Source organism: Psammomys obesus, unplaced genomic scaffold (genome assembly GCF_907164565.1).
Source record: "Psammomys obesus unplaced genomic scaffold, mPsaObe1.curated_primary_1811, whole genome shotgun sequence".
Classification (NCBI taxonomy): Eukaryota; Metazoa; Chordata; class Mammalia; order Rodentia; family Muridae; genus Psammomys; species Psammomys obesus.
In genome coordinates this window covers 380314-406835 of record NW_026596117.1, presented here as the reverse complement: position 1 = coordinate 406835, position 26522 = coordinate 380314, and the positions used below count along the sequence as shown (strand labels likewise).

Below are 26522 nucleotides of genomic sequence, written 5' to 3'. Positions count from 1 at the left end.
GTGTTCAGAGTTTCTTGCTAGTGGTTTTAGTCCTAGGATCGTGGAAAGGGTAGGGAGAGGTCCCTTAACTCAAGATTGCTCCATCTTTCCCAAACAGGTTTGGGAAAACAAAGAAGGACGTGTAAGGGTTAATCACAGTTCCCTATGACAATAACAGCAATAAGATGTTTTTATTATATAGAATTAACGTTTAGAAAGATATTGAACATTCTCTGGAATTTGATTCACCCAACATCTATGAAAGTTCATAAGACAAAGGTTGCTGTGCTCATTTTTCAACTGAAGCTACTGTGATTCAAAAAACTTGGTTTTAAGATGTAATAGTAATAATAGTTCAGAAGACTTAAATTTCATGTCCTTTATTTATTTACATTTTTTCCTATATGGTTATAATGTGGAGTTACCATGAGAGCACAGGGGCAAATTAGAAAAATGAAACTTGAGAATAAGTTTTTACAAGAAATGATTTGATTATTTTTTTCTCAAGATCCATTAGGTCTTGAAGAAACACAAAACTTATAAGTGTAGTGCATGGGTATGAGTAAGAGTTTCTGTGTTAGGTGACTATGACATGACAACCAAGGCTGCAGTGTGGAGCTCAGGAGACACTGTGGAAGATGCTCACTTGGGCCACATGACAGCAAGGACAATGGCTTCCTGGAACATGCCCTTTAGGAGGCTCAAGAGTAGAAGCCAGGGAACGATTAATTAAGCATCTAAGGAAGGATATTATTCACAAACAGAACACAAAAACCTATTCTGTTAGATCTGTTCTCCTGTCACTAAGAATTGAAGCTATAAAAGCAGACAGTAAAAATGGGCTTAGGGAGATTATAAGTAAGAAAATGGAATAATGGGACTCAACAGTTCCATTTGACTGAGTGTGACTGTCAGTACGGAGGGGGAAAAAGTCATCCAAGTTTGTAGATTTGATGGAGCATTTTTTCTTCCTGTGGAAGAGATAACTTATCCTCAGCTTTGAGCATTAATTGTCAAAACTATTCAATAATATCCTGATGTTGTAAGGGGGATTTGAGCATATGTGAATAATCATGGCTTATAGTTAATTAGGTTCACTCATACAAAGCTTTCATACAAGTTAAAAATGGTGACATACGGACATTTTCATATGGTTTAAACTAGTAGATTGGGGAACTAAAAAAAACTCTAGATGTATTTTTGAGAATGAATGATATTTCTAGGTTTGATATGTTGAAGTCGACTGACCTGATGTGATAGGCCAATTACTTTTTCTCTTTCAGTTAGTACAGTGGTTCTCAGCCTTCCTAATGCTGCAACCCTTTAATATGGTTCCTCATGTTGTGGTGACCCCAACCATAAAATTAGTTTTGTTGTTACTTCATCATTGTAGTTTTGCTACTGTTACAAACTATATTGTAAATATCTGATATCCAGGATATCTGCTGTGAGACCAGAAAGGAGGTCACAGCCCACAGGTTGAGAGCTGCTGACTTAGTAGAACATGACAGCACAGATGAAAAGAATTGGAAATTCAAGGAAACTGAAGAATCTGGCAGGCTTTTCATGGAAACAGACAAAAGGGAAATACAAATGCCAGGAAGCACTGTGAACTTGGAGGACTAGTCATACCCAACACAGGTGTAAGGCAATCTGTGCAGAGGGAAGTTGCTGATATTTGCTTTAGATGTAGACCTAATGAATGGTGGAGAAGATGAAAGACAAGAGAATTTAATAGGGCTGAAACTGTCATTGAGAAATTTTCTGTGGGGACAAGAGAGATGGCTCAGAGGTTAAGAGAACTTGTTAGCCTTGCAAAGGACCAGGGTCCAATTCCCAATACTCATATGATGGCTCACAACTATCTCTAACTCCAGTCCCATGGATTCTGACACCCTTTGCTGACCTATGTCACTGAATGCATGAAGTGAATATACATGTCTTTGTGTAAAATACTCATACACTTATAATAAAAATATCTAAGAATTCTCAGTGACATATATTTGTAATCCTATAAGGGAAGCTGAGGGAGGAACTTGCCAGAAGTTCAAGGTCTGCCTGTGCCGAAGAGTGAGACCTTGTCCTTAAGAAAGAGGTTGTGGAGAAGGAAAGAAGAGGAAATGAATAAACAAAAACTTGCAAGTGATCAGGGTGGCAAATACCTTTAAGCCCAGCCCTACAGTAACAAAAGCAGATGAATTCTGAGTTCAAGTTCAGCTTGAGTCACAGACCAAAATTTATCTCAAAACAGATCCTAAGGATAACAGGAGGAAGATCAGTAAATTTCTGTATGAGAATTCAAATTTGTATGTAACTTGGTGTGGCAGATGATACCCAAAAAGGATTTAAAAATTAGAGCCAGTTTTGGTGCACTCTTATAATTACAGAATTAAGAAGACTGAGCGAGGAAGATTGCAGTCTGTGTCCTGCCTGGGCTAAATAATGAGTTCATGGGACCTGAGACCCCCCCACCTCAGAAAAAGGTAAAACATTATAAGAATAAATGAATTTACAACAACAACCAAAAGCAACTCTGATGCATGAGAACAAGACTATGAGAATGAAATGGCAGGGTTAGAAGGTCATAGTTGTGATTCATAGAGAGTAACTCCCAGTTATGACAAACCCAGGGTGTGGACAGAACATGTCTGAGGGGAATATCCATATATATATATGGATAAGACGATCAAGGAAATAAGTGATGAGAATGTCAGTCATCTACTCCAAGGCACTCATGCTATCTCAAGTAAATGCCGGACTTGGGGAAGAAAAAAAAGTATGCACAAGTTTATAAATAGCATGAATCGTAACTTTAGCCTGGAGTCCATAATTACTTCACTTAGTGAATGAAGAAGACAGATTGTACAAAGGTGTGAGCCTCAGAAGAATAGGGCCAATTTTATAATGCCATAAGAGTAATGAAGCCCATGGTATTTCAGTGTCTAATTGGGTTCCCTAGTAAGGGGAACAGGGTCTGTCTCTGACATGAATTCAGTGTCTGGCTTCTTGACCGCCTCCCCCTGATGGGGGAGCAGCCTTACCAGGCCACAGAGGAGGACAATGCAGCCAGTCCTGATGAGACCTGATGGTCTAGGGTCAGATAGAAGAGGAGGAGGACCTCCCCTATCAGTGGACTTGGAGAGGGGCATGGGAGGAGATAAAGGAGAGAGGGTGGGGTTGGGAGGGGATAAGAGAGAGAGGTACAGCTGGGATACAAAGTGAATAAACTGTAACTAATACAAAAAAGGTTTTAAAAAGAGTAATGGTTGACAAAAGCAAAGGAACCGAGCACTAAATTCTTAGTTGTGGGGTGTCTGGAGTATGAGAACCCCTAGTTTGGAAGGCAATGGTGAATTCTATGTACTGAGTTAGAACTCTTTCAGCTATTCAGGAAACTATACAGAACTTCGTACAGAAAAGTCAAAAATAAAAGATGCATTGTAGTTTATTAATTAGGAGATGAACTACAAAATTATGAGGGAATTAATTTATCTTAATGGAAATAATATTGAATGTGTGTAAAACTTAAGCAGAGAGATGCTTTTACATGGAGTTCTAATTATATTTTCACTGTTTTAGAGTTGCAAACAGGCACATAATGGGCCTCATCACCTCCATTTTCTCCGCTCCAGTTCCTCCTCTATACCGCAAACCACTTTGCGCTCCCAACTTCATGTGCTGGGTATATATGGGTACGATTGATTGCTCTTTTGTTTCTATCCTAGCGCTGTGCTGGCAACCTTGAACTGCTATTGCCCAAGATGCCCAAGATGCCGTGTCCCCAAAAACACGGAACGCTCTTTACTTTATCAGATTTGATCTCCACTGCGATGTTAGAGTCATTAGACTTCTTACTCTGCATGCATATGTTTTCATTTGACAAAGTTTCTTTCTTTATTCTTTCCTTCTTTTTTGTTTCCTTCCTTCCTTCTTTCCTTCTCCCTCCACCCCTGTCTTTTTCCATTTTTATTTCTTCCTCTTCAGTACTAGAGATTGAATTTGGGCAAGCACTCAGCCCCACATTTAAGGAAGGTTTTGACTTGGGAGTGGTGGCACATGCCTGTAATCTCAACACTCTAAGAGGCAGGCAGTTTGAGGGGAGTCTAGTCTATGCAGTGAATCCAGGACACGCAATAGTATACAGGGAAATCCTGTCTTGGAAAATAAAACAAAAAAACAAAAACAAACAGAAAAAGAACAAAAAACAAAAAAGTAGGGGGAGGTTGAATTTGAATAGTTTTCACTGCATTGTTTTGGCAAGGCTGCACTCTTTTTTTTAAATTTTATAACTGATTTATTTTCTTTTTTTAATTCTTTATTAATTACACTTTATTCACTTTGTATCCCTCCTGTAGTTCCCTCCCTCCTCCTGTCCCAATCCCTCCCTTTCTCTACCCTCCCCAAGTCCACTGATAGGGGAGGTCTTCTTTTCTTTAATCCCTACTTCAGCCTCTAAGTTGGTAGGACTATAGGCCTGGACCACTAGACCAAGTGACAACATTTTTATAAAAAATACCTGTTATTATAACAGTTATAACAGTACATGTGTGGGAAACAATTTACTTATAGGTGTTTCTACAATAAAGAAACTTCTAGTATCTTTGTGGGATACAGAGAATTAGAAAACTCCTCAGAACATGATTTTAAAAGTAGGACAGTTTGGAGAGTTATTTGTTCATTTGTTGGTTTGTTTGTTTATTATAGTGTGAGGGCATCAAATCATGCCAGGGCACATATGTGGAGGTCAGAGTACAACTTCCAGAAGTCAGTTTCTTCTGTTCTGGGTTATGGGGGCCAAACTCAGCTGGAGGGGTTTTTTGTAATTGGTTGTTTTGATTAAAAGAATGAATTACATTAATTTACTTTTATAAATTAAAAAATGTTTTTATACATTTTTAGATCACTACAAATAATAGAGTGGCTTACTAGAAAAAAAAAAGTATTTCTGGGTGAAAAGAAGTCAGAAATATGAAATCCATTTGAATGACGTTGAGGAGACCAAAAGTTGTTGAGTTGTTGGCTAGAAATTTTTTAGCCTTAAGTGAATTAGAAGAACAATTAAAGGGCTTTACTAACAGATTAAATGCTAGGTGTTGGGGTTCATAATGGCATGTACAAAAACAAGATGTCTTTTTTTTTTCTTCACTTTACTCAAAAGTGGTGAAAACTAACAACTAAAAGATATGCTGTGTTTTCCAAAGACATCATCAGTAGGAGAAGTAGAGAAGGCTTGTTAATACATCTTTTACCTTCCCTATGATGCAAACCGCTCACTGCTAAGGAAATGCTAAGAAAAGCCAGACCTGCTAAAGGCAAAACTCTATTAAGTTGGCATCTTGGTTGTCTGAACATAGAATGGGACTGTGGACTATTGGGTGTAGAGTGGAAAACCTTGAAAACCTACCAGGCATGTCCCCAGGTCTTTTCTTGACTCCGTTTTCCTAGTTTCTTTCCTTTCATGTCATTGACATTTGTCCTTTTCCTTCTCTGATGGATTTCCTCTGTCTTTAGCCAAGTGTAATACAGAGTTCACATTTCACATGAGCCTTAACAGAAATCTAAATTGTATGTCCCCAATGCTATTAATAGTTCCTGGCAAATATCAGTGCTAGATACTGAAGAATAAAATTAATTTAGTTCTATTATACTCACACACACACACACACACACACACGTGCACGTGTGTGTGTGTGTGTTGGTGGCTGTAACGTACGTGCACCTATATGTGTAGATGCTACATGTAGAGGCGAGAGGAGGGCATCACCTTCTCCCACACTTAACCTTGTTCCTTTGAGACACGGTCTCCTTCTAAACCCAGACCTCACGGTTTTTTTTTGGCGGAGAACAAGACCCAGAAAGCCTTGTGCGCCTGTTGCTCTCAGTGCTGGAGTTTCAGATATACAAAGACCGTGCCTGCACCATATGTGGGGTCTACGACCTGTGCTCCGGCCCTCACACAGACACAACAAGTACATGAGATATATCTCTGGCCCTGAACTGAATTATATTTATTGGTGTGCCACTGACAACTTTTGTATGTGCTGGAAATCATGTAAATAAAAATAAAATCATAAATTTATCATAATATGTACTACTTCCACAAATACAACTAATTCTATCTTGTTTGTTTGTTCTGTTTTATTTTCTTTTCCACAAACTAAACCTTAATTTGTTTGTAAGGTGACCAGGTGGAGAAAGAACACTTTTGAAAAACAGTAAATAATGAAATTTTTTGAAAGTTTTCCTGTCTTGAAAGCCACTTGTACTGAACTGAATTTCATACACCAGTATGAAAATTATATAAAAGACAGAATCCTAATTAGACATTAGAAAAGACATTTGTAATCCCTTAATCCTGATTAACTTGTGCTAATTCATCTCATATTGTAAATGAAGAATTTATGTTTGATGATGGCAAACATGTCAAAATACAGAATAGATCAAAGGGTAGGAAATAATATGTTCACCATTTACTTATTCTGGATTTTTATTTTTATAATAATACAAAAATACTATAATTGTGCATTAAGTTTCACTTCTCATATATTTCCATAAATTGTTCTTCTATGTTTTTTTTTCATTTTTTAACTTCTAAAGCAAAGCATTTATTTTTAATGAGAAACTTTTTGCATTTTTAAAAAATATCAAAAGCTATTGTTACATAGAATATAACAACAAGTGTGTGATTAATAAGTGAATATTCTTTGGGAAACTAAAAGGGACCTATGGGAGAAGTCTCAAGTGAGAGAGAATAGTAGGACACAGGTGATACAAAAAGGGAAAGCTGAATGAAGAGGTCATTAAAATTATTATTCATATTTTTGAGTTTCAGTTCTATTTATCAACTTTAGAATGGGTCCTAAGATATATGGTTTCTGTACAACTTAAACATTTCCCTTTCCATGAATCAACTTAGTGCATCATTTAGAAAGGACACAATAATTTAATTATCTTTTAAACTCTTAGGTGGAGATGAGAACCATTTCCTTCCCCATTCTATCCCACTCCCTAAAAGTACCAGTGCTTCTTGTGCTCTCTGCCTTCCCCCCAAAATGCACATTATTGTTTCAATTCTCATATTAAACTTTCCATTTCATACCCAACACTAAATTGTAATCCAACCTAGCATTAAAAACCTCAACTCCTAAGTATAAAAAGTCATTAACATGGTTTGCTAAAACAGAGTGTATTAATATCACTGTGTCTTCCCACCAACAAAAATAAAGGGAAATTATTAGATTGCCAGTTTAGCATAATTCCAACTCCTATTTAGAACATAAATGAAAAACAAACAAACTCTTCATATGTGAAATAAAACCCAACTTACTGATGCATCGCCACTGTGGGGAAGGCCAGCTTCTCCACCTTCACGCTGCTCTGTGTGTGATCCCTGTCAAACGAATAGCATCCTGGGTATTCTTGCAGATGTGTAGGCTGGATAACGTTAAGAATACTTAAAGATTTAAAAGAAACTTGTCTAACCAGTCGGGACGGGTGAATGTTAGCCAAGAGTGTGGTTTGAGGTTTAGAAAAGAACCACTTGATGAAGTCTTTGTTACAGGAAATAAGAATGAATTTCCTGGTTCTTCCGAATTGAGAAACTATGTCAGGTCCCAAACATAAGCTACTTCCTTGACTCTGGGAGCAGCTTTCTGTTTGTCTTTCAAGAAGCAGCCCTTCTCAGTCTGAGTCAGTACAAGCCTGGTCTCCGTCTCAGCCATTCAACTCTTTCGGAGGCACCCGAAACAAAGTTTTCAGGAAACATTTGATGCTCTTGAGAAGATTTTCTTAGGGCAGTGGCATATGTGTTCATTTTATCTTGCCCAATATTTCCATATCTCTTCTAAAGAGAGCTAGTCTTAAGAAGGGAAAAAAAAAATCCTGAGATTTTCTTTGAACTGACAGCCATTGTAAGGGTCTCAGCAATTGACCATGTTTTTTGTCTGGATCCACTAATTTTTCACTATATCACCTTCTACTTTCTTTGATACTGCTGGGTTTTCATCTCTCTGACCCCAGTCATTTCTTCCAGTTACTCTTCTTCCTGTATTTGGAAATTTTCTCTTCCTTTCTCTTTGCTACAGTTCATGTGAAGTCTGCTCGATGTCCGCATCATCTAATTAGAGCCTGTCTACATGGCATTTACCAACTCTGAAATCCTGAACTTCCCTCAGGACACCCTTTCCTCTGGCATCTCCAGCTCCTACCTAATCTCAACAACCTTCCCATCCTCAAGTAAGCGTCTATAGTGAGTCTTGTATGTTTTCAGATTTCTAGGCTCACTTCTGTCTACTCAAGAAGCTCAGGTTAAGACTGTCATACACTTCAGTGTGCTAAGCAGCCCCTATGTGAGCACCAAGGCATTCCATATTCATTGAACTTTTCTTTTCAGCAAATGGTGTTCAACCTATTTATTTTCCATTCCTTCTTTCATTTGGAGAAATCAGTCTTTTGTTGTTTGAATAAGAATGACCTCTATGGGCTCATATATCTGAATGCTTGGTCTCCAGCTGGTGGAACAATTTGTGAAGGATTAGGAGGTGTGGCCCTTTGAAGGAGGTGTGGCACGCAGTGCAGGGGGCAGGATGAGGTTTCAAAAGCTCTCCCTGTCTCTCTTTGTCTCTGTCTCTCCCTTTTGCTGTCTCAACATGTAAACTCTCAGATCCTGCTCCAGCACCATGCCTGCCTGCATGCTTGCAGCCATGCTCCCTGTTATGATGTCCATGCACTAACCATCTGAAAAATGTAAGCAAACCCCCAATAAATTCTTTCTTTTATAAGTGTCCTTGGTCATGGTGTCTCTTCACAACAGCAGAAAAATATCTAAGTCACAATCATAAAATGGAATACAAATTAGTTACAATTAGTAAATGAATATAGAGGCAAATGCTCATACTGTCTGAAACATAAAAATTGCAGCGTAGTTACCAGTTTTCTATTGCTGTGTATCAAGTTATATAAGCTTAAGTGTTTAAACAATCACTTCTTTTTATTCTGTAAGCCAGAGAGCCATGAACTCAACTTTGCTGTATGAGGAGTATAATTCTAAATATGCTTACTTATATCATATTGCACTGTGCCCAAAGTACAATACTTCTTTGGATTATCTCAAAGTCAGCCAATTATTAACAGTCATGGTCTGAACATTTATGTTCCTCAAAGATCTCTGTTCAGAAAACTGATCTTCCAAAGTGATGGCATCAATGGATGTACATAACAAATAGTTCTACCCTAGGAATGGAATCCATAAACATTAGGTTTCACTAAGATGCTGTTTTCTAGGGATTATTGTATCTTCTAAATGTCTAATTGATTTGTTCTGTCTTTTAAACCCATCTGGCTTTTGATTAAAAAAAAAAGAATACTAAAATTACTATAGTGTCAATACAAAGGAGGCAAGACAATTTCTTTGTGTGTTGTTAACCATTTTTATATTTGCCAAATATACAAAGCAACAAAACCCCAACACTGTGAAGAGCAAATACATCAACCTTCACATTTTTAATGCCTTTTCCTGTATCGTCTACATTGGTATCCGTTAAAAATAATATACTCTGTATTTTTGAGATTTAAAAGTTCTCCACGTTTTCAAATTATAACTTACCAATCCCTCACAGTAATGCCATGAGGTAGACAGTTTAAGCAACCCACATGTCAGATGGAAAACATGAAGTGTAAGATTACTTGACTTTTGTGATATTCAGTCAATAAGTCAAATACCAAACATGAAAAAAGACATAAAAAGATTGTTATAAAAAATACTCTTTTCTTTTTTTTTTAGAATTAATATGGCTTTTTACGCTTATCACTCTTGTTTGTGTTAAATTATCATTTAATTCAATCTAACTAAACATGGAAATATTTAAATCAGTATACATAGTTTTATGGATCCTTATACAAAAAAGTTATCACAGTCTGATAAAATATAAATAAAATTACACACAAAGCATGTGTCCATTGTTAAAGAATTTACAAAGAAAATAATGAGAGGCTTTTTGGTAGACATATTTGCTTTCACATATCTACCAAAAATAGGAGTTTATCTAAATTAAAAGAAAAATCCAACATCAATCAAGCCCATCTTTTAAGTTTTTAGTCTGCATTTTTTTTTTTGATGCTGTCATGAGTCATCAGCTCAGAAGTGACCAGGCAGGACCTCTATGTGCTTGGAGTTCATTGAGATGCAAGTTAGAGCAACTCTGAGGCATTGAAAGTTATATTTATCTGGCTTATCTGTGTTACATATAAAAGGAGTCACGTGTAAACTAAAATAACCCCCAAACAGAAGTTTTAGCTATTAAAGGATGGCTATGCCACTGATTCTGTCTGCTAGAGTAGCACAGGCAGGTCTCGTGCTGGAGGGCTGGAGGTGAGTGCAGATGTCTAGCTTGGCTCCACGCATGGCAAACATCAACCTGTGACTGCTTGTCCACAGCAGAGAAAGTTCAAAACTAGTCCAGGAAACATCAAAGTGATTTTGAAAATCTGTCACTTAGTTTGTTTTTCAACAATGTAACTTAAGGTACTTTGAAATTATTTGCGTTTCTTCAGAGAAGTAGGGGCATTTAAGATTACAGCGTGTTTTTAAAAGTCCAAAGAACATAAAAGTTGATTTTCGCTTGTTCATCCTGAGAACTTACTGTATGCAGATGCTATTGCAAATATTTTACTTGTGTGAATACATGTAATCCTCAAATGCAGCAGTGAGGTAGCATTTTATTAGCACTATACAGATGAAAAAGCTAACAGAGATATTGGGCAATTCGCATAAAGCATACACTTTGCATATGACAGAGACAAAGTTTATGGTCCACTGGCCCAGCTCAGACAATTTGCACTCACTAACACTATGTTCATCACTAGGCTCTGGACTGTAATTAAGCTCCTTTGCTGGAGAATTCACTCACTATTATTTAGTGCTCAGTATATAACAAGCACTGTCCTAAGCGTTTTGCATAAAGCACTCCCCACGAGACACTTTGATGACATACAACTTGTCAATGAGCTGATGATTTACAAAAGCATTGGTTATCATATGCTCATGTTAGTATTTCTAAATAAATATTTGTATGACACCCTCCATCAAAAGGTTAGAGTGTCCTGCTACTAATCATTTTTAAGTCAATTCCATTTTCTGCTGCTTCCTGTTATCCTTCTTATACTAGTGAAAAACACTTATATTGACTTTTATCTTTGTCTTTTCTGAGCTAAACATGATTGATATGTGGATGGCAAGATACTGCTAAATAGAGAGCCAGAAATGCTTCTTAATGCAATAAGCTTCCTGAAGCTAGTGCTTGAGAGCATTACATGGTGTTATGGCAAGTTCATGTGCATTTAAATAATGACAATTCCTGTGGTTGAGAACAGCGCTCTGCTCTGTCAGAGGCAAACCTAGGTTAGAGTTCAAGTTTTACTGCAGGTTTCACGCTCCTTCATTCTAACTGTTGAATGTCCAGTCATGAGTTCTAGAACGCTGGTGTCTGGAATCTCTCGGGAAGATGATAACTGATTTGCAAGATGAGTCCTGGAGCTCTATACATCATATGAGGTAAGGTTGTAGCAGCCTGGCAGTTCTTTATATCCTGAGGGAAGCCATTTATGTTTGTCACATTAAGGAGTTGCTCTTATGAGTGAGGTACCAGTGCTACCTGTCATTGTCATGTTTTTTTCCTTCTTGGCAGAGCGTTTATGTACACAAAAGCCACCTCGTGATATTACGTTTGTCTGGGTCTGAAGCGTTCCTTGACATCTGACAGAAGCACGCATTTAACCCCCACGACTCTAACAGTATACAGTCTGCAGGCATCCTGCCCCTGGGCTGTGGCTATAGCTCACCACAGTCCTCTTTAGATGCCAGTCTTGGAGGTTATCCAGTCTCGATACTTAGTCACTCGTGTGTAGACTCCAGGCTTGTTGGGGAGAGCACATGACTGTCCCCAGCTTACTATGCCTACAATGTACCAGATGTCCCGATTGTCATAAACCAGAGGTCCACCAGAATCACCCTGGAATAGAAACAAGATCATAGTAATCATTTCTCTTCCACAGACCCTGTCCCCCAAAAAAGAAAAATAAAAAAGAATTTGTTACATGGACCCTGGAAACAGACTGTGAGTAGAACATTTGTGTCTTTCAATTGAGGTAAACTTTGTTCTAAACCCCAAAGCACATTTTCATTTTTAGTAGAAAGGCCAATAGTCGTTCATATGCAATGCTTACATAATTTCTGGCCTATCATTATGGTGTTTTTTATTTGTTTGGTTAGACATGTTCTGCCCATATGTTCTGATCTGAGAACAGCTTGTGCACATAAAATGTTAAATGTGAGACTATTATTTATAGCAGTAAAGGGAAAATTTCAAAGATCACTTCTGAATACTATTGGCTTGGCTGTGTTTCTCCTTTCTATCTTTCATGTAATGAGGGAGATTAAACAGACACATGCACTTGTAGAAGGTGAAAACATGTTCTCAGATGCCCGAGGTTCAGGCCCAGTTCTCCCAGTTATGGGTTAGGTTGAGTAAAACATTTGAACTCCTTTTGCTTCTATATCTCTATTCTTCCATTTGCTCATCTTACAAAATTGTGTGTGTGTGTGTGTGTGTGTGTGTGTGTGTGTGTGTGTGTGAATGACACATGCGTGAAAGTGCCTGTAGAGTCCAGGTGAGGGCACTGGATTCCCTGGAGCTTAAGCCACTGATGGTAGGCCACCTGAGATGGGCACTAGGATCTGAACTCAGATTTTCTAGGAAAAGCTCAGGTATTCCTAACCACCAATTCATGTTTCTACCCTCCCCATATACTCTTACCAACTATTTGTTTAGTTCTTATTAAATGCTCCATATATTTTGATAATTATTGGAGATATAATGGTGACCCCCAAAATGAAATTTTCTTACCTGAACAGAGCTTGATGTATATATTGAATAGGCTAATAGCAAAGACAAATAATAACTATGGTAACTGACAGAGAAGCATGCAATATGCGTCCTGATTGTTCAGGACGCAGCTTCCTAGGACATCTCTGGGAAACAGAATTTATGTTGATATGAGAAAGTAGAGCGGCTGATTGTGCAACAGAAAGCAGGAATGTAATGTGCCCTAGACAGAGGGAATATTTTTGCAAATGCTCTATAGTATGAAGGAATCTGCCATAGACAAGGTTCAAAAAGATGAAACTGGAATGAGGTAACACAGACCCAGAAAGACACACATGATATATACTGACTTATAAGTGGATTGCAGTCATCCAGTAGAGGATAGACAAACTACAATGCACAGACCCCAAGAAGATAAGCCTGATGGGCAAATTAGGCTTCATGTTGGCCTCCTAGTTAGGGGAGTGGGAGGTATCTCCTACACAAACTATGTTGCCTGCTTTTTTATCACCTCCCCCCTCCTCCGGTGGAACTTCTCTACAAGACCACAGGGGAGGAAGATGAACTCAGTCCTCATGTGACTACATAAACTGGGGTGTCTGGACAGAGTGGCTCCCCTGTTCTGAGGAATAGGGAGAGGGGATGCAGGAAGGAATACTGAAAGGAGAGGAGGGAGGGACCTGTGACCGAGATGTAAATTGAATTAATTAATTTTTTAAAAGGGGTAAAAAGATGAAACTGGAGATGTGAAAACAACAGCAGGGGCAGGAGGTCAGTGACATGCAATGAGGCTGGTGAATGTGTCCAGGAGTTATGAAACATCGTGGACCTCATTTAGAAAACTTTGCTCTGTATTTTTAAGAAAAAAAAGTCACTAAAACATTTTAATGATGCATTTGACATAACGACAATAGCGTTCTATTAATAATGCTGACTATCTGGCAAATGCACTAAAAGAGTACAAAAGTAAAAACAAAATTGCTAGCACTATGCAGTGAAAGAAAAGAGGAAAAGAGAGTTGGGAGGACAATATAGAAGTGAAAGAGAGAGAAGTTATCACAAAATATTTGTCACATTCAACCGGCTGCTTAAAACGGGGTATGAAGAGGAAATAGGCTGGAGATAATAATCAAGAGAAAACAGCGTTTCAAGAACAGCAAGTGCTGTTAACAGGTTAAAAAAAAAAGAACAGTCAAAGATGAGTGCTAGAATTTAACACTGAGGTCACTGGTGAGTCATTAGGAAGAACTCTCTGGAGAAAATAATACAGAAAACCCAATACTGATGGTTGAAAGCATTAGAAGGAAGTGAGGAACAGAGTCAGTAGGCATAGACATACTTTCCAAATATTATATAGCCAAGCCACAAAGTAGGGGTCTAGCTGGAGCAGCCAGGTCAAAAGATTTCTCCAATGAAAATAAAACAACAATGTTCAACAGCAATAATAAAACAAAAACAAGTTGCAAGGTAAAGGTGAACTATAGGTGAGAGACTCAATCAGAGCTAATGTGAACTTTCTCCCAAAGGCCAATGAAAACAGGGACTTGAGTGAAGAAGGAGGGTGGGCCATAGAGAAGAGGTGAATTACAGAGCCCTCCCCTGCACCAGAGTGGCTTAAAACTACAAGTCAATACATGGAAAAAGCTGTACAAATTCACAAACGTGAAAGATTGCGCCTCTAGACAACCAGTGAGAAACAAGAGAAGTACAAAAAGAAATTAAGAAAATAATCTGAAACAAACAAAAATTGAAACAGTATCCCCCAAACTTAAGAGGTGCAGGGAGAATGGATACATAGGGAAACTTACAACATTGAATGGATAGATCAGAAAAGAATAAGGATCTCAATTAAATATTACATTATTCCTTGAAAAGGTAGAAAATGAAAAAAAAAAACTAAGGTAAAGGATGGCAAACAGAAGAAAATAAAGTACAGAGTAGAAATACATAAAATATATACTAAAAAAAAAACAAGAAAAATTTTCATCACCCTGTTTGCAATAGCTAGAACATGGAAGCAAACTAGGTGCCCATCTATTGACTGACAGATAATAGAAATGTGGTGCAACAGAATTCTACTAAGCAATAAATTAACACAAAGACATGAAATTTGTTGATAAATGGATGGAACTGGAAAAATATACTGAGTGAATTAAACCAGAAGAATAAAAGACACATACTTTCTCTTGTTTGTGGATCATAGCTATGAATCTTTAGATCTGAATATATAACCTAAAGTAACAACAGAAACCAGAAAATACACAGGGATCATGGAGAGTGGGGGTGGGGATGGAGGTGGGGTGGGAGTGGGGGTGAGGAAGATTTACCCAGAAGAGTCCGGTAGAGCACAGGTGTCATGAAGGAGGAAATGCAGAAATGGGGAGGAGGGACTTAATTGGAGAAAGGGAAAGGAGAGTAATACAGAGGGAGAAATAATACTGAAGATGTTTGAAAATGCACAGGAAAATACATTACTTTATAATATATTATTTTATAAGCTCACACACACACACACACACACACACACACTCACACACATGCATGCCCACACACATAATGGTGTTTGCTACAAAGGATGGCAATGTTCTTTTAAGAGATATGCATTAACAAAAACCTTAATGCCTAGCAAGAAAAACCTGCCTTCTAGTTGTGAGTCAAGGGGTTCCAAGAAAATGGATCATTCTGAGCAGTTATCCATCTTTGGGGCTTGACATTAAGAAAGTAACAACGGAAGTCAAGCATGGTAGTACACCCTTATAGTATACCCAGCACTTAGGTAGTGGAGAAAAGAGGATCAGGCCATCCTCAGAGACATAAGACTGACCAGGACGACTATATGAGACTCTGTCTCAATCTTCCTCTCCCATCCCCCACTTAAAAAGAAAGAAAAAAGAATAAAGAAGCACAAAGTAACGTGTGGACCAAAGAGGGTACAGCTGATTTTGTCTCCTAGTACATAAAATGGATGCAGTTATAGTGGTGCAACTATCTTACCACATTGAATAAAACGCTGTATGAAAGGTGCTTTACCTTGGGTTTGTGCACATTAAACATTCAGTACATATGTCTTTTCCACATATGCTAAACTCAGAAACAGCTAGTGGAAATTTCCTTGTGAAGGCTTGGCTTCCAACTCACCTTACATGCATCTACTTTTCCTTCCATGAATCCAGCGCACAACATCCCCGGAGTTATCAGACCATCATACACCTCCTTTCTGTTACAGACATCAGTGCCTATAGTTTCCACCCTGGCTTGCCGCAGCTTATTTTGTGTAGGACCTATTACATAGACATGGATAAACAAACAAAGAAATGATGTGCCTTTCAAATATGATTTGTGCCTCAGACACAGATGAGGGGTAAACTGTACTATTCCCAGGATACAAAGTACAAAGCATTTTATGAATATTGGGGTTTTTTTTCTGAATTGTATTTGCTCTATCCTAAATGTCTGCATGAAAGAAATCAAACATGCAGGCATCGGAATTATATCATATCAGTGATTCCTCCAAAGCATCCTTCAATATGAATACAAGATTTTTCATGAGGACACATTCTGCATTTTTCTGCAAATAAACTCAGTGTCTTTTTCCATATACTATAAAGTAGGAAGCAGAACACAACACAGAGAAGCATTTTCCCTGCTGTCCTTTGTAGTGTGTTATGTAAGGAAATACGATGGATGACCAACTTGTACCAGCCGTCTGACGGCAGAACAGTGATAAGGGTTAGCAATGGAGCATGCTGCATGGGGTGAGTACAGATGGGACGTTGGGGGTTTGGGTGAAGCTACGGGTGAGTAAACTTGAGGTAGTAGTGAACGTGGGGGAAAAAATGAAATTTATAAAAATCTCTTACAAAGCCGAATTTACATGCGGAATATGTGAGAAAATTTCACATAAGAGAATTCTACCCACCATCATCTACAATAGACCCAAATCCTGTGACAAAAACGCTTGTTTTCGGTGGCAGTTTCATGGACGAATCCGGGAGGCAGACTCTCTGCACCACGTTTGAAAACTCTACTCGGGTAGTGAGCTGCGCCAGGGCAATGTCGTTTTCATTGCTCTCTCTGTGGTAATCTTCGTGGATGATAATCCTCCCGACACTTCGTTTCACTGCAGGTGGTTTTATAGTTGTACCAAAGGTAGCAATCCATTTACTTGGGTCTCTATTTCTGTGGAAAATTAAAGGATAAGATTTGTGATGGTTCACATTGCTTTCTAAAAAAGAAAGAAAAGAAGGGAAAAAAAGAGGAGGAAGAGGGAAGGAGGAGGAGGAGAGAGGTTAAAATCATATTTTTTGCCCAATTTTCAGGATTAAGCTTTTGAAAAAGTCCTACGGTGATAGATATAATTGATTAGTAGATCAACTGCTCCGTGAGAAAGAGGTTTTCTGTGGCTAATCCAAATAATTGCACATAACTTATTAATCAATTAGCATTATCTATCTCCGAAATTAAAATCCGTGCCTTGTTAGGAATTCTTTGGATTATTGTTAATTTATTTCAATGAACTGTTCAAAAATTTGCTCTCTTTTAGATAATCAGTATCTCTGCATCAGAGCACCCTTCCTGATTTGACGACTTGCTTGTTAGCTCTTGTTTGCTGTGGTCTTGGAGGCTAAGTGGGACGTGTCTACCGTGCAATTCCTCATAAGCACCGAGTTGTTTCTCCACCCAGGCCCACACCCCTTCCTGATATTCAAGGGCTAAGCTGCCCTTACTGGAAGCCAGTCTCCCACAGCTCTTTGCTGCACTGTGCTCAGCCTCCCTCTTACTAACTCTTCCTCCATGCAGCTGCTTTCCTTTCCCAGGGTCAGGTCCCTGAGTTCCACCCGGCCCAACTGTCTCTTGACTGCCGTAGCTCTTCTCTAAAGCCCCGTTCAATCCCTTTAGAATTATTCACATCATGAATGATTAGACATATACAGAAACCACAAATTGTCTGGGTGACAGGAAATTAGTTAGAAAATCACAGGGGAGAGTTCAAAAGAGGAATTTCCTCATTTATAAAGGAATCACAAAACTTTTTTTTCTTTTTAAGAACATTTTTTTTTAATTTGCTCTGTGTGGCTGTGTGTTTGTGAATACAGGTGTCAGTGGAGGTAAGAGGCAGCTATCTGATCCGCAGGAGCTGGGATTTCAGGCAGCTGTTCAACACTCAATAGGTGTGCTGGGAATGGAACTCGGGTCTTCTTCAAGAGAGAACAACAGAGCCAACTCTCCCGCCCATGAACATCACATTTTATTTTACTTGCTCTGAAGTCAGGGCTCCTTCATTCTTTTATTTTTTTTTAAGTATTTTCTTTTTATTTTACATTTTGAGATTATAATATAGTTATATCATCTCTTCCTTCCCTAAATCATCAACTTTTAAGAGTAATGAAAGTCTATCAGTTTCCAAAGTGTGCTAGACTGCCCAAAGATGACCAGACACACCCCGGAGCAGGAAGAGAGTTCCTTCTCATATGTTTAATTAATTAACCAATTAATTAATTACTTTATTTATTTATGGAAGTTTTGTTCAATATAGACACACCTTCATTTGATACCTAGGCACTGACTGCTACAATTTTAGGATAAGTAATGAGTAACATGACTCTATGAGTTAAGGAGAACACAAACAATTTGAGACAACAAAATACAAAGTCCATCCCTCTGTTCACTGTCAAAAACACACAACAGACCCAAACAACGCTGCTTTGTGAATAAGGACACTGAGAGATGCTCGGGCAACCTCTTGTCTGCCTACATGTTTATCAAAAACTTCCTAACTCACATTGTTTCTTAAAGACTGCAGAAAACTGTCATGGACATGAAGTGCTAGGACTGGACTTAAACACCATTTTTAAAATATACTATTTCTATAGGAAAATAATTTATTAAAGTATGAAGGCTATTTGGATAACTTTTACATCATCTTCAAAATATCCTTTTATTCCCTTTCTAAGCAGCATTTCATGTATACAATTATATTTAATTATGGCACTCAAAAATATCCCTTTTCTTCAGTATCATCACCTTACCCAGCACTTTGGATTACTTTTATTAGAATCAAACATACTATATTTGCCATATTTAAAAAAAATCTTTTGGAATCATAAGTCTCATTAACTATCAGATTTCTTTGCCATTTCTCATTTACACACTCCTTAAAAGTAGTTTTTCAAATTGTTGCATTTGTCCATTCTATTACCTTTTGAATATAGTCCCACCCTCATCGCACTATGAAAAATGTTATTATCAATAGTAATCTCTACTTAGCAGCTTAAATGTTCAGTTTCTATGTAGATCATCCCCAGAAATTGCACTAAACTCATTAAAGCAAGTATTTATATTAATTACTAATATGAAGATGGAATTCTGGTTGTAATTTTTACTTTCTGTGTAAAGAGTAGTCAATTATAAATTTAAGTGAATTAACACTCTCACAAAAAACAGTAATACAAATATCGGGAAACTATAAGCATAGGAGTGTGTCAGAAAATCTTAACAAGCAAGTGGAATTTGTGTTTGTCATGACGACATGGTAGATACTAGTTACTTTGGGGTTCATAGATAGGCAATAATGAATCTCCACTGAAAGGGTAACAGATAACTTTAAATTCATTAGGTCATTCTCATTATACCTTGTCTGTATAGACACTGGCTAAATGTCTTAGAATCATTCTGTTGCTGCCCTTAAGAGAATAATTTTTTAAAGCCTCCTAGAAGGACCTTGAAGGATAAATCTGCTTTAGGAGATCACGAGACAGAGTCACCGTGCATGCAAGGAACATTTATTCATGCTACAAGGGCAGAGTGACCAGGTAGCTCTCTGCTACCCTCTCTACACATTCTGAGTCATGCATGCCCAGGGCGTGCTTCAAAGCAGATTTCTGAGCTCTCTTTATAAGCAAAGAATACCGGATATCGACTGTGGGAAGTCAGAGAGATTAATTGGTGGGGGAACAGACCAGAGGTGGCCAGCCAACTTTTCTCCTTGAGTATGTATAAGACAAACATAGCAGTCTACATGGAGAATAACATAGTATTGTAGGAAAGATCACACTAGAATCACAATGGCAGAAATCAAGCGCTGTGTCGAGGGCACAGGAGGGGCAGGGCAAAGGACGAGACTGAGCTCTTCTCAGATGCTCCCCCAGCCCAGTGAGCTTACTTCCAGAAGCAGTGCGCTGCTGTGAGCAGCCACGTGTTGCTGATAAGTGTGGCTCCGCACTGATGGCCTGCCCCTACCAGCTGCAGGCTAGCCTGCCATGGCCACTCCCCTTCCAGAGCTGTTTCTCTTCCTTGGACAATCCGTTCAGTAGTGGAGGATGCTGGCAACGGCATGTTTGAAGACGACATTCTTATCCCACATCCTGACAAAGAAACACATAGTAGTTCGTTCTTATGACGAGAGAGGGAAAGTATCACGATATGTGTTTAGAGAAGTTACTTACAAAATTCTTTGCCTCAGCAACTCTTTTTTTACTTTTTATTTTTCATGCCTTTAATGTTTGTAAATATTCAAGGTCCTTTTCTTTTTTATTTTTATTTCATTTTTTAAAATTCTTTATTAATTACACTTTATTCACTTTGTATCCCCCCTTTAGCTCACTCCTCCCTCCCCTCCCAATCCCCCCTTTCTCTCCCTTCTGCACTCATGCCCCTCCCCAAGTCCACTGATAAGGGAGGTCTTTAACCCAGTTTTATCAGTCTTTTTTATATATATGCATATATAATATATATTTTAAACATACATATATACATGTATTATATAGTATACATACATATATATTATATATTACATATATATGTAATCCAAGTATTTGAGATACCTGTATATTAATTTTATTAGTCTGAGTTTAGCAGCTTGAGTTACACAATAAGTCTTTCATAAACAATATAAATGGATAATATCAGCCAAAAAAATAATAAATGAACTTAAAATACAAGCAAAAATGGAAACAAATTTAGTTGGGTATGTTAGATTTGGAAGCTGGGAAGTGCAGTCAGCTAGAATGACCACGTGTTCTGCCAAGGGAAGGCAGCCTTGGGCTTTTGTGTCAAATGTGGGTGTCGTAATTTAGCATCTTTGAAGGAGAGAGATGGGATGGGGGCAAGTTCACAGATCAGAAACTACTGCAAATTCTGGTAGTCTTAAATTCTGCAAGTCTGTTGGAATGTTTACGCTAAGAAACAAATAGACTAATGTGGTATGTCTCCTACTTATTGAGGTATAGTTAGGGTGAGAAAAACAGTTGAGTTCCTGATATAAAATATCTTTGTAATAGCCAGAAGCTGGAAACAACCCAGATGCCCCTCAACTGAAGAATGGATGCAGAAACTGTGGTACATCTATACAATGGAGTATTATTCAGCAATGAAAAATAAGGAAATCATGAAATTTGCAGGTAAATGGTGGGACCTGGAAAGGATCATCCTGAGTGAGTTGACCCAGAAGCAAAAAGACACTCACAGTATATACTCACTCATATAAACATACAAGATAGAATAAACCCACTAAAATCTGTACATCTAAACAAACTAAGCAAAAGAGAGGACCCTAACTAAAATGTTCAATCCCCATCCTGAAAGGCAAAGAGGATGGACATCAGAAGAAAACGAAAATAGGAAACAACCTTGGAACCCGCTACAGAGGGCCTCTGAAAGCCAGAAGAAAACAGGAAACAACCTTGAAACCTGCCACAGAGGGCCTCTGAAAGCTTCTGCAGTATAGAGTGTCAAAGCAGATGCTGAGCCTGATGGCCAACTGATGGGCAGAGTGAATGGAATTTTATGTAAGAAGTGGGAAATAGTAAGAGCTGGAGGGAACAGGAACTCCACAAGCAGAGCAACAGAACAAGATAATTTGAACACAGGGAACTTCCCAGGGACTCATACTCCAACCAAGGACTATTCGTGGAGATGACCTGGAACCCCTGCACAGGTGTAGCCCATGGCAGTTCAGTGTCCAAGTGGGTTCCATAGTAATGGGAAGAGGGACTGCCTCTGACATAATCTGATTGGCCTGCTCGTTGATCACTTCCCCCTGAGGGGGGAGCAGCCTTACCAGGCCACAGTAGAGGACAATGCAGCCACTTTTGATGAGAACTGATAGACTAAGATCAGAAAGAAGAGGAGAACCTCCCCTATCAGTGGACTTGGGGAGTGGCATGCATGCAGAAAGGGGAGGGAGGGTGGGATCGGCAGGGGAGGAGGGAGGGGCTTATGGGGGGATACAAAATGAATAAAGTGTAATTAATAAAAAAAATATATATATATCTTTGTGGTAACTGGCCCAAATTAGCATATAATTAAAGTAGAGAAAAGGATTTTTGTTCTCCTGTTGACCATTCTAGAGTGATTTTCCCATGTATTTTTATCAATATATAGCTTATTATTGAATACCAACAAGTCTAAATATTCTTTTAAATGCTTTATATTAGATATAGAGCAGATAGATTTTTAGAGTTAAAAAAAAAAACAACAACATTGGAGAAGCTTACAAATTGTGTATATCACCAACCTGGTGAGTGACAGAGTGGGATATAACATTAGGAGATTCCACAGCTAAGCCAATAGTACTTTACTCTTGAGAGAAAGTATTGTAACTCTGAATATATGTAATGATTTGCCCTTTATGTGACCAGAAGAATCAATTTATTATCTTTGACGTATTTTGTTAATTTAAATAATAACATTTTATTTTCTAAAATATGTGAATAGTTTAGAGAAATTTGTATTCCCTGATATCAAATCTTCAATTGATCAAATGTCAAACCAACCTTTAAAAAGCCTTTGTAAGCATTCCTACAACATCAATAATAGCCATATATTTGCCTTCAAAACTCAGAATATATTTAGGTGTGAAAATCTTAAAACAGACAAAAAAAAAAAAAGAACTAAAAACCTAAAAAGTAACAAAAAATCTTCAACTTAGTGTCTTGAATTATATAAGAGTATACTTTAAGAATATTAATATGACATCTAGAATACTATGTAATAAATATGTACTAAAAATAATAGAATCATACTGATATACACCTAATATGTTAAGTATTAAAAATTAAAAGATTAAGTATTTGATTTATGAAAGTATAAAAAGAAAGTATTAAAAAAGTATAAAAAGTAATAGCTTATATATGATGATCCATTCTCTTTACTACGAAATAAACAATTAATTGAGGATTTTGCAACTTACGACTATTGAGAAGATGTCTCATCTTTTTGCTGTCAATGGCTGTAATAAAGAAATAGAAGTTAGTTGACATGACAACACAGGCCCATTTCTGGGCTATTTAGCTAACATGTTCATGAACACCACTGCTAATTATTTGAAGTACTCCATAATTCAGAAAGACACTGAAGTTTTCAAAACCAAGTAATAAACAATAATCCTCTTACTTGATCATTGGTTCAAATAATAGAATTTCATTTGAAAATGAACTCAGAGTATTTTATTGCAGGATTTTCTATTATAATCAAGTAAAACAATTAAGAATGAAGGACACAAGGACCAAATATATGTGGGCACAGGGGTTTTTTCTGAAACTGTTTCTCCAACCAAGGACCATGTATGGCTATAACCTAGAACCTTTACTCGGACGAAGCTCATGGTAGCTCAATAACCAATTGGTTTCCCATAGTAAGGGGAACAGGGACTATCTTTGACACGAACTCAATGGCAGGCTCTTTGACCTCCCCACCCCCCAAGGGAGGAACAGTCCTGCTAGGCCACAGAGGAGGACTTTGCAGCCAGCCTTGAAGATACCTGATAAAACAGGGCCAGACGAAAGGGGAGGAGGTCCTCCCCAATCCGTGGACTTGGAAAGGGGCAGGGAGGAGCTGAGGGAGGGAGGGTGGGATTGGGAGGGAATAAGGGAGCAGGATACAGCTGGGATACAGAGTTAATAAAATGTAACTAATAATAATAAACAATAAAAAAGCACATTAAAAAAAAAAAGAATGAAGGAGCAAGGGTAAATGCCCCAATGGCTTTCTTTAGGGGGCTGTAGCCAAAGTATAGAAGTGGCCTCCGATTTTCATCACAACTGGTGCTGCCAGTCAGTGTAGTCTGGCCATATTCCCAGTGGTCGTTGATGAGGGTAGACTCTCAGGAAACAATTTTAAGGTCCTAGTTTAACAAGAACTAGGAAATCTGGCCATACACCTTGCTGACATCCCCTTGAGACTATCTCTTATATTGAAGTGTCACAAAGTTTGTGACTTGGCACTAAGGGAAGAGTAAGAAGCTCCTTCACTTAAAACCTATGCAATGACCTCGCCCATTCTCAGCTCTTGTCCCACAGCTATGTACTGTAGAAAGGTAGCTGGAGACAAGATGGTGGTCTGTGTAAGCAGACTCTGTCTGATCCGTCTTCTCTATGTCTGTGAGCAGCATTTCTTCTTCCCCAGGCAGGGCCCTCTGGAAGGAAGGCTTTGTGATCCACTGTTGAGAGGGGTTAGAGAATTCTTCTTCACAGAAAGGTAGATGAGGGTCAGACTACCACTACTTGTTTTGGGAAAGAGGACTTCTAGTTTCTATGGCTTGCCTTGAAGCAAATGAAAGGAAATCAGGGTGAGAGAGGTTCAGAAAGTACTGTTGCCCTTTTGGTTTACTTTAGTTCAAAATACTCTCCACGCCAAACATTATACCCCGGAGCATTCCTTTCTGTTGTGAATGTCCAAATAAGAATATAAGCCCAGGCTGGCCTTGAACTCGTGAACTTCTGCCTCTTTGAGCAAATCCTACCTGCGTGCACCACCACACTGGCTAGGGTCAACTAGAAGGGGAGGAGCACCTCCCTATCAGTGGACTACAGGAGGGGCATAGGAAGAGAAGAGGGAGGGAGGGTGGTATTGGGAAAAGATGAGGGAGGGGGAGACATCCTGAATACAAATTTAATAAATTGTAATAAATGATGATGATATTTTTATAATGTAAAAATAAAAAAAGAATAAATGAGATGATCATAAAAAAAGAAAATAGCAAAAAAAGAATATGAGCCCCAAGCCCTACTAGAGATTCATCAGAGACTTTTTTTTTAAATGAATGGCATATGTGTAACAATAGAGAATGTATGTAGTTGAATATTCATTATCAATAATTATCTTAGAACATATTCATTTTGTTATCAAAATAGCCTGTATGATAAGACATGTCATTATGTATAACCAAGGCTAAATATTACTTTTCAAAACTTTAAGAAATTCTGTAGCTTTAACAATGGAGTAAACTTTGGTGGTTGGTAGTTTACTTTAAGCATGTGACCAAGACTTAGGAATAGCTACATTATCAATAATCAAAATTTACTCTGAGAGTTATGTTTACAGAATGATGAATACATCCTATTTTCTTTTGATACATAATATATCAATAATCAAATACAGTAAATGATACCATCGTTATTTCTATTTGTGTAATGTATGAAAATTTCAACTTAAAGATGTACATGAAGGATCAGCAAGCCCCTCCCTTCTTTTACATGAACTCAAAAGTAACTAAACTTAGAAATTCGTGAGATAACGAAAGGGAGCTGAAAGGTCTGCTGTCTTGAGATGTAGACAACAGACGTAGGGATCGAGAGGAAGGAAAGAGAGACAAGTCCTGTCCATGCATCTGAAAATATCACTTAAGACAGTATTTTATTTGAAGCAGTATTTCACTCCCTAATTGCAGTTTTTCAAAGAACAGTAAAATCCCTCTGGGTTTGAATTCTAATCAGCTGTCTACAGTGCTTTTTGTTTTAATTTCATAAACTATTTGAACTTCATTTTCAACTTTGGTGAAAAACAAGGACTTCCCTGATATATATATTTTTTTTTCTCTTGGAAGTAACGTGGGAATAACGAAAAATATTTTGAAGTTATAATTGAGGAACTAGCCAGGTGGTGGTGGCATACACCTTTAATCCCAGCACTTGTGAGGCAAAAGCAGAGGGAACTCTGTGAGTTTGAGCCAGCCTGACCTGTAGAGGACCCCTAAAACTACATATAAAGAAACCCTGTCTTGAAAAACCATATATAGACAGATAGATAGACAAATAAATAAATAGAGCTCTTTACAGTTTACATTTCTCTTATTTCAGATTCACTTTTCATACACATGTTTGTTTCTTCAGTATAAAAGGTAACTTTGGGGGCTATAGAGATGGTTCAGGGTCAAGGGCACTTATTGTTCATGCTAATGAGCTGGGGCTGGTGCTCAGCATCCACTACCATCTGTCATCTCATCTTCAAGGAATCAGATATCCTCTTCAAGCCTCCACTGGCCTCTGCACACATGTGCACATAAATGCACAGACACACACACACTCACATAAATGGAGAAAATCTTATAAAACAAACAACAACAACAATCTCCGAAATGAACCCATAAAAGATTCTGAGGTGTATAATATTTCTGATTAGTTTCTGGCTCCTGTCTTTGCTGATTCATGTCTCAGGGCCTTGTTTAAAAGATAATGCTCACTATTTGATACATTTTAAAATATCTAATATCAAATGGTACAAAGAAAAATCGTAGAAACTTCATCATAAGCTCTCAAGAGTATGGAAGAAAGTGTAATTCTAAATTTTATCTGATTGTGAATTTTTATTTTAGTTTTCTTCTTCCACACTGATAGGCACTCTCTCTCTCTCTCTCTCTCTCTCTCTCTCTCTCTCTCTCTCTCT

At 38.0% G+C, this 26522-nt stretch overlaps 1 protein-coding gene across 1 annotated transcript in view; it reads right to left on the bottom strand.

Moving 5' to 3' along the window:
* Positions 1–11822: 11822 nt before the first annotated feature.
* The window catches only part of LOC129692693 (transmembrane protease serine 11F), a 99605-nt gene continuing 84905 nt past the window's right edge, over positions 11823–26522 (bottom strand). Inside the window, exons 7-11 of the mRNA XM_055629167.1 lie at positions 23050–23088; positions 20023–20224; positions 16780–17039; positions 15999–16141; positions 11823–11987 (exon numbers count right to left, since the gene is read on the bottom strand). Coding sequence (XP_055485142.1) covers positions 11829–11987; positions 15999–16141; positions 16780–17039; positions 20023–20224; positions 23050–23088 — 803 coding nt within the window. The 3' untranslated portion in view covers positions 11823–11828. The remainder of the gene's footprint in view (positions 11988–15998; positions 16142–16779; positions 17040–20022; positions 20225–23049; positions 23089–26522) is intronic.